Below are 9577 nucleotides of genomic sequence, written 5' to 3' on the forward strand. Positions count from 1 at the left end.
TGTTGTTCAATTCCTTTGTTTGATACCCAACGTTTATTCTGCGTCTTCCCTATGAATGGTGTGTGAGCTTGTAAAGAATCACACCTTACAAGCAACTTTGGTTTTTGATCTTTGTGAAACAATTATAAGGCACATAAGATATACACGTATTTCTTTTTCGATTCCAGATAAAAGTTAAACAAAAATAAAAAAAATGAGTTGTATTTCATGAATCGATACATCAACCAACATGTAAAGTAGCAATTGTTTCGTAGTAAGCAGACTATGATCACCACAACAAGCCTACTTTCCATTAAACTGGAATTGATTAAACACGGACTTCAACTGAAATTCCTCATACAAATAGTTGACTGAAAAGGATCTCAAACTTATCAACCAAAGGACAGAGAAAAGAATTCAATCATAACTAAGTAAATTCATCAATGAAAGCAAAGCAAAGAGGAACTACAAAGTTTAACAATTATACATAGTCAAATCAGGAAGGTGGTTGATTGATGTTGCTTGCTCGTTCTGTGCAAGTGACACGAGATCGCAAACTTGTAGAATGAAATTTATTCACCACTAGCACCAACAGTTTGCGCTGCACGAGTGCGTGTGTATTCTTCAACTTCTAAATCCCATAAGAGTTTATGCCGACAGCCCCAGAACGCAGCAAGAACGCAATGGACATAAGAAATTCATAGATATTTACAACCAGTGTATTCACTGAAGCTCAAGCAAGCAAACACATTCAATATGAGGTGTGTGGGGAAACATGTCAACTGGCTGTAAGCTGCTCAGCCTGTAATGTCCTTCTATATTCTGCTCTGGCTGCATTTGGAAAATGTAATGGACTTTAGCAAACTGAATTGTAAATGTTCGTGGGATTAATATGATAACTCAAATACTCACCAAACCATAACAGAGGTAATTAAGATCACGAGCACAGGTAGCAGGATTACACGATACATAAACAATGCGTGTTGCCTTTAACTTTAGCAAAAATTTGATCAATTTGATGTGCATACCAGGGCGATTAGGATCTGCAGTTATGACCAAAAAACGAATGTAAGCAATTCCATGAATCAAGCACTACCCAAAAGTTGTACCACACACACCAAGATCACAGCGATTCCTATCCATTAGAAAAACTTTGCACACCATCAGCGATGAGTTGCTCAATAACTCTATTTTTGGACGCAGTTGGGTCATGCCACCGTCAATTAAAGAAGCCTATGAATGCTGATGCTCATATAGAGTGATAAAGCCATCAAAAAGATCTAGATAACGATCCCAGAGAGAAACCACAGGAGATTTGATGGAATCTCAACCCAAAACTACTCACTAAAAGCTAGATGTACAGCTGGACAAATCTAACCCCTTAAATAGTACTGGTCCTTTCTTGGACTATGTTAGCTCTCTGATCTTAGCATAATTCTCTCATGTGGAGCTAACTCTATCTCTTCCCTACCTATTTCATCTTCTTGATGCCTTTAATGGATTATCTTACTTCATCAAATAAAAAAGAGTTGCTCAGGAACAAGTACTTCAAGTAGATTAAGTACTAAATACTGGACTCATCAGCCATTTACTGAAAACAGTAAAAATACAACAGCAAAGATCTTGTTCAATAATTGCAAATATCATCTACCACAGGAAAACAACTTCTCTGTGGTTGAGACGTCAAAATAGGGCATAGCTTCACAAATCTTTTGTTTGATTTCAATCTTTTCTTCTGAAGGGGAGTAGGGGACACGAGTATAGAACTAACGCCAAAGAGCTCGGCCAACTTACAAGACAAACTTCCTGGTGCAACATGCCAGTGACAATTTTTCCTTTCTTAACAAATTTATCACTTCCTAAGTACATTAATCATTTCGTATGAATCCTCTTAAACAAATACAACTACTGATCTTACAGTATAAGGAACGCTGACCACACACCCCCCCCCCCCCAAATTCTATCTTTTCCTCTCAAAGGGGACACACGTAGAGGGCCAGCCTAAAGAGGTCGGCCAACTTACAAAATACAGCTAGTGTCAAATGAAATAAATTATCCATAAAAAACATGAACGAACCTGTGATGACAATATCCGGCTTAGGCAAGTTGCTGGCGAAGTTCAAATCAATTTTATTCAGATCTCCTTCGATAAAAGTTGCATTATCAATGCAATTTAACTTGGCATTCTGACGTGCATCGGAGACAGCTTGAGCAACTACTTCAAAACCATAAACATGCTTCACCCTGCAAATTGAAATAGTAGTAATATCATATACGCAAAATCATGAACTTGCATCAGGGATGAGATTTATTACCTTTTGGCCAGTGTAAGGCCAATGGTTCCTGTCCCACAAAATAAGTCAAGAACAATTTCAGAGCCATCTCCTTTAAGAAAGGCACAATCCTCAATTAGTTTATAGAGAATCTCTGCCTGAAAAGTGCAAGAGTTTTTATTTAGCACCAAATTTATCATAAGATGGAAAATTGAACAGGGTCCGGAAGTGAACTAGAAAAAATCAAAGATCTGGTCCCTTCCATTTCTTTACCAAATACCTGGTGTGTGTTTGTCTGAAAGAAAGAGTTAGCTGATATTTGGAAAGTAAGCCCTCTTAGAATCTCTGTAATGGTAGATTTTCCATACAATGTATATTCCTTCTCCCCAACGGATGTGTTGCCGATAGAAGTGTTCACATTGTTAACAATGCTCACCTGTTAGACATCAAAAGAGCAAAACTGAGTAAATATCAAAAAAATAAGAGAATTTTCGTAGAAATCTACAGTGACCGATTGAAAGGTAATGTTGTGGAATATAGAAGGCTACACATCATCTCAAAAGATACAACCAGTCAACATGTAGAGGAGTTGAGTTGATTAAAAATTTAACTTAGGAGGCGCGGATTTGGTTCAGGATTAAAAGCAATTTACTGGTCAAGTAATATGACTCCCAAAGTAAGTAGTAGTTAATTTTTGGAATTTCTTCATCCTAATAGACAAAAGAACAAAATTATCTGCAAGTATGTTAACCAACCACTTCAGGAATAGCTGCAATTTTCTCAACAATGGGCCTCAAGCATTCAGGATTGTAAGAAGAAGTCACAAAATTAACCATAAGCTCAGGAAGACCAGTTTCAACATTCCTGCAAGCAAGATTGACACAGTGACAAGACTCTTGTTAGGTGTAAGATACAGCATCCAAATGATAATAACTAACTCCAAATACAGTACAACAGAGACAAAGCAACAATGCAGGCATACTTATCCTTACAATTTAGGGACGAAGCTAAAAATTGAAAGAAAATACTTGTTCATATTACAAACATAACCTGGAACTAAGCACCAAAAAGTAACGCCTCCTAATTTAGATAACCCCTTATTTGTCCTGAAAGATTTAGAGAATGAAACGGATCCAATTGGAGCGAAATGGTAACTGATGATTCATACAGATTGAAATCTCGTTGTTGTAATTAAGTTTTATTCATACTTACATGCTCAAAGATTACTACTAATATCATGCCACCTCAGGCACTCCAACTACCCCAACCCCAGAAAAAGGAAAGTGATGCTTAATGCAACAAGCGACTTCAATGCTATATTCACACAAGGGCTGAAAGAGGATTCAAATACCTGCCTGTTCTAAGCATTAGATGCTTCAGAAACCCTGAGTGAGAGTGCACATCATATGGAGAAAGTCCCAGTTCTGGATCCCGCCAGCATCCTTGCACAGCTTCAAGAACCTAAATCACACATCAGTTTTCAACAAGAAACTGCATCGTACAAAAAAGATAAAAACAAAGCAAAATACTTTTGTTGAAAAGAAAACCGAATACCAAGTCAGAATTAATTATAAGCAACATTGAAAAAGAATTGACGAAAACATCCTGTATCACAATGTGCAAATCAGCAAACAGTACGGATGAGCAAAACAAGCCACTCTTAGCACCATTTCATTTGTTCTATTACCTCAGTAGGTCTCTGTTGCTGCTGACAATCTCCAAAAAAAAGTGAAAATATGCTAGATATAAGTGGTAGCTCTTGTATCCTAATAAGACCATTGTATATGAGCTAGAGGACAGTATTTCCAGTGAAATATTTCCTTTTTCAATCATTCAGAAAATTAAGATACAAAGTGATACGAGGATTGACAAAAAGAGAACTAATATTTACCCGCAAGTATAAGCATTGGCTTGAACTTTTGTTTAACAGTCAAGCCCAAGAAAATTTCCTATTATTCCTATTTCCTAGAAAATATTCATCATATTTTGTTCAACCTGATTGACTTTTCACCATGAACAGGAGAAAAATCATATCTAGGAATCCTAATATGTCTATGATATCATATACTGGTAAAGTTAGAATTTTTATTTTTTTTTTGATAACCGCGGTGTCCGGGCCAGCTTGCGCGCACCTCGACTAATTCCACGGGATACCTGCCACCTCCCACCAGCAACAGGTACCAGGTAAGTCTATCCACCAAGGCTTGGATAGATGGGAAGAAATTACCTAGTATTTGCCTCCGCTGGGATTTGAACCTGAGACCTCAAGGTTCTCACCCACTTCATTGACCACTAGGCCACACCCTTGGGTGCTAAAGTTAGAAGATTTTAGAATCTCCAACTTCCTCCTCCCTATACACCTATGCTACCGTCAACGTCGTGCTTTGTTATACCTCTTTTTTTATGACCGGATAATCAGTCGGGAACCAACCCTTGTACCAACAGCATCCTTCGAAACTCGGGAATAATGGGGCCCCTTTACCCTTCTCCACTTAAATACCAGATTTACTGAGCTTGGCGGAGGGCTTATACGCCTGTCTTTTTTCCTGAATAATTAATTTATACCTCTTTTTTTACTCTTAATTTATACCACTTTACCCCTTTTTGGAATGTTATTACTAAGTTCCATAATATAGAATACCCATATGAGGATCATAATGTTAGTATTAAGTGATCCAATTTTACATTTAAATAACATCTCAAAATGTTATTTGACTTTTTGAAGTTGGTAGTTACGACGATTAAGGAAAGATTTCAGTATTGAACCAATCTAAATGGAATGTAGGTCAAATAAGATAGGGTGGCAAGAGTTCACTAAACGAAAACCTTTCGGTTGCTGATCCCAAACTAGTTCTTATCAAATGCCTCTTTCACCCTCCACCTCCCAAGGCATTAAAATTCTTTGGAGTAACCTCCAAAAAACTAGAAGCATACACAAGAAAAGGGTGGAAATGATCTTGAAAAGCCAACAAAGACAATCCGGTCTAAGCCCCAAAGTTGCTTAATATTGGATAAATCTAAAATAGAGACACCAGGAATAAGGATGATTTAAAGAAGCTACCAGTGCCTTGAAGCATACTAACTAGAATGTATCTATTCTTTTTTTTTAAGCTGTAACTAGAATCATCTTTACATCTTCATGCATTTTTAAGAAGCACTATTTTGTTCAGGTTCAGTAAAAAGGTGCATACTCGTGTAGACCTATGTAAAAGAGACATGACCACTCCTCCATTCTACACTAACCAATCAAAAGCCAAAAAGAGAAAAGAAAAAAATTTAGCACCACAAAATTCTAAAATTCATGCGACAGAAGAATAACGCAACTTTGCCATATGCATGATATATAGTTCAGATTGTCAAGCAATCCCCGATGTAGAATTTTTCTTAAAATGCTATATTCCCAGCTTTTAACTCTCTTCTATTTCTTGCTTCCCCATTTTCCATCTCTTATCAATATCTAGGAAAAGTTTCCTCACTTTCTTCATCCGCCTCAACTCCCCCAGTTCATTTTTTTGGGGTGGGGAGTGGGGGCGGCGGGCGGGAGGTTAAGAACATCCTATCATGTTTGATGTTTCCCACCTCCTTATTTCCTCCCTACAATAGGCACCAGCACTGCTTCCAGTACAATGGTACAGTGCAGCCACTCACCAGTTCACTTCACCCCAGTCACTACTAAGCCTTAGATCCATGCTACAATACAGTTCAAAAAGTTCTTTATTCCATGCACCAGAAAAACTGTAAGTGAGTCAAAAGACCATGTACAAGAGAAAAAAGACATTTGGCCTCTATCAACCTAACTAGTTTCAAAAATCACATACCATACCTCATTGCCGGAATCACTTTGCAATAAGCACTTATTCACATTTAAAATCTTATCAAAACAGCCAGGGGCATGCAGACCCAAAGCATAGCGAGAGCCCTCTGTATCGTCTTGCAATTGTTCAGCAGGTACCCAGCCCTTTGGGCCAAACGAGAACTCCATCTGCATCACAAAGCAGAAAAATAAAGTAAAGGATCCATTGTTTATTAACTCTTAATTGTTTTTGGTCATTCTATTTCCCCTATAACTTTCTGAATGTAAGGACTATTATGCTCATATAAGACCATCATAAGAAGACAAGACGAGTGGGTGAAACAGAAAAAGAGAAGAAAAGATAAAAGCACAGTGCTATATACACATACCCGGAGATTATTGACCTCAAAGAAAACAATTTACTTTTCTGATAATTACAAGAAAAATTAAAGCGGATTTCTGCAATTTGACTCAAGCTAACTGATATTAAACCACATAAACTATTGCTAAGAAAAGTTCCAACACCTTTCTACACTACCCGAATATATAATTAATTACCTAGGTCTCCCTTAAATTAGCTCCCTGCACTTCTAAATTAAGCAAATAACAACTTAATTTTTTCTTTCTCTAATGTTCTTGAAAGGCTCTTCTAACCTTATTTCATTTTGAGTTTCGAGTAAATTCTGCCCTGAGAAGGTAGCCTAGAAGTTGAAGAATTGTAGTAATAACTTTGGTAATGAGGTTCGGATTCCAACAAAGGTGATACAAGTGAATTCTTGCCATCTGTCTAGTACTTGGTGGGTAGACTTATTTGATACTTCTGCTAGTGAGAGGTAGATGGGTTAGTCGGGGAGCACAAACTGACCCGAGCACCGCCATAAGAAAAAAGATAAATAATTTAGGTTAAGTTGGAAATAATTTAATAACCTAATGCATTACAGATTAAATCAACACTGCATTCAAGCATGTGGAATTATTTTGGTAACTATGCATGAATCCCAAGCAAGCCAGGTTTGGCTATATAAATCCGAACAGATCATACCCCTCCATTTAAGATCATCCTAGACCCATATTTTATATTATACAAATAATAAAGAACTAAAAGAATCGTAGAAAGCATAAGGCCTAACGTAAACATACTAACATATTCCTAACTAATTGGTTCGCCTATCCCCAAAAAGAACTTTCTGTTCTACTATGCCCAAATTTTCGCTAGGTCTATGTGGATTCCAAGAGATTGTAGGTCTTTCAAGTCGAGACACCACCAAAAAGAAAACCACCCTAGTAATGCTGTGTTAGATTCCATTATTAGTAACAGTGAGTAGAAGTTTAGCTCAACATTTAAGCAATATCCAAATTGTGAATATAGGTAAATCCTCTACTGACCTTATTCCTATAGCGAAATTGGATATCACAAGGAACAATGGGTTTCATAGCATCAGCAAATACTGGTTCTCGGTCAGAAAACTTGCCCACGTGTACAACCAGGTCGCGGACTTGTTGCTCCTTGGCCCTGAGCTGAGCTCCATATGACAAGTTCTGCGTCTTGCAACCTCCACAATGCGAAGCATGTTCACACGGTGCTTCAACATAGTCTAAATGCCGCGTAATGGTTTTCAATTTCTTCACCTGCCATCCTTATCAACCAGCATAACATCAAATCAACAAATTGGGTACAAGTACTAAAAACATTTCCAATAAATTTCGCCTATATTATCCTCGCCAATCTAAAAGCGAACTAAATAACTTAAAAACAAAATAATAAGTATAAACGTGTATATATAGCGATAAACGAGGAATGTAATTAAATCAGACTTGAATTAAAGGAGAGAAAAAAAGCAGACACCTCGGCATAATTCTCTCTTTTGCGAGTGACGCGGCCAATAAATCGTTCTCCAGGGAGTGCACGATCACACATGAGTACAAAACCAGTGTCAGCAACTTTGCAAACGCCTTTTCCTTTGAAAGCAAGGGATTCACATACTAGCTCTAATGTTTGCCCTCGCTTTGGAAAATAAGGCTTCTTCGACTTGACATTGTTGTCGTTACTAGTACTAGGCACTGTTGCTTGTACATTTTCATTGGAATTTATGTTCAATTGAATGTCTTCGGTATCTTCAACGGGAGAAAGAGAAGCGAGAGTAGTGAATGAACGTGAACGTATTGATGCAGTTGCTGTTCGAGTCCGGAGTTTGTGTAGCCATTGATTAGAGGGTAGTGAACGAAGGCCGAAAGTAGTTGACGCCGCCATTTTCAATCGGACTAACTGTTAAACCATAAGGCGTCGGGAAACAAGTCCGACTCCGAGAGACGATGTATTTGGAGGTTTTAAGGATAGGGTGGCTAATGAGGAAATGACAAAATGGTCCCTTATGTTTCGGGTAGGCTTTAATGTATCCCTTAAATATAATCCTGATCAGTTTTGGTCCTTTAAGTTTGACAAATTCGAATACTTATATCATGGATTGGGCTTTATGCCGACTGCCATATAGGCCCATTATCTGGTAAAGCCAGCTCGAGAATAATGATTGGGTTTTTGGAGTCTGCGGTAGAGGCCCATATTTGGCAAAGCCTCGGGGCTTTTGCATCTATACCCGGTTTTGGGATCACAATTGAATTTATACTCACTTTACAAAAAAAATTGCAAGCGTACCCACTTTACGATCAACTTCAGACTTATCGGGTCTGAAGTTAAAACAAATTAGTCTGAAGTGAAAAAATTACACTTCAAATGCACTTAAGGCCAAATATGTCTGAAGTGCAACCAATGGTTTCATGCACTTAAGGCCAATAAGTCTTAAGTAAAAAATTGAACTTCAGATGCACTTAAGGTCAATAAGTCTATCCACTTTTCGGGTAACTTTAGACATACGGGCCTGAAGTAACAAAAATTTATATCTGAAGTTTGAACTTCAGAATTTTTTGCCTGAAGTGTAGCCTTATCAAAGCAAAACTTCAGATATTTTTGCCTGAAGTTTGACCTGACTTGCAAAGCTAATCAGACAAACTTCAGTTCATAGTGCAAGGGCAAATTTCAGTTCATAATGCAAAGATTCTGTTATAAAGCTTCAATTGTGCATGTCTAAAGTTTGAACTTCATAATTTTTTTTGCATGAAGTGTGGCCTTATTAAAGCAAAACTTTAAAATATTTTCACCTGAAGATTGACCTAACTTACAAAGGTAATCGATTTTCTTTGTGCTCCCCTAATACAAACTATACAGTAGCCCTCTATTTGTGGCCCCTGTGAAGAGTTGGTGAATGATTTAAGATCAACGAAGCTTTTAAGAATTAAAGAATGAATGAGATAAAGCCTCTTTATAGCAAAATCTTGAAAATAATATTTGTGGAGCTTGGTTTGTTGAAGAGACACATGCAACTACGTCTATTTAACAATAACTATAGAGTGAACGTATTAAATCAGTTTCATGCATGTGTAAAGCCATCAGTTTCACTTTATATTGTAAACTTCAGATAAATTAGTTTGAAGTTCTTTAATTTGAAGTGCAAATTTCAGACAAAATCAGCTTGTT

At 37.4% G+C, this 9577-nt stretch overlaps 1 protein-coding gene across 1 annotated transcript; it reads right to left on the reverse strand.

Moving 5' to 3' along the window:
- Positions 1-268: 268 nt before the first annotated feature.
- Positions 269-8390, reverse strand: LOC104120418 (uncharacterized). Its single transcript, XM_009632174.4, has 10 exons — positions 7892-8390; positions 7432-7674; positions 6076-6234; positions 3604-3713; positions 3008-3116; positions 2533-2688; positions 2295-2410; positions 2057-2223; positions 892-1022; positions 269-810 (listed from the first exon to the last, which is right to left on the reverse strand). Exons 1-10 carry the CDS (start codon positions 8294-8296, stop codon positions 703-705), a joined length of 1704 nt encoding a protein of 567 aa, XP_009630469.1. The 5' UTR covers positions 8297-8390; the 3' UTR covers positions 269-702.
- Between the last annotated feature and the right edge of the window lie 1187 nt (positions 8391-9577).

Source organism: Nicotiana tomentosiformis, chromosome 3 (genome assembly GCF_000390325.3).
Source record: "Nicotiana tomentosiformis chromosome 3, ASM39032v3, whole genome shotgun sequence".
Taxonomy (NCBI): Eukaryota; Viridiplantae; Streptophyta; class Magnoliopsida; order Solanales; family Solanaceae; genus Nicotiana; species Nicotiana tomentosiformis.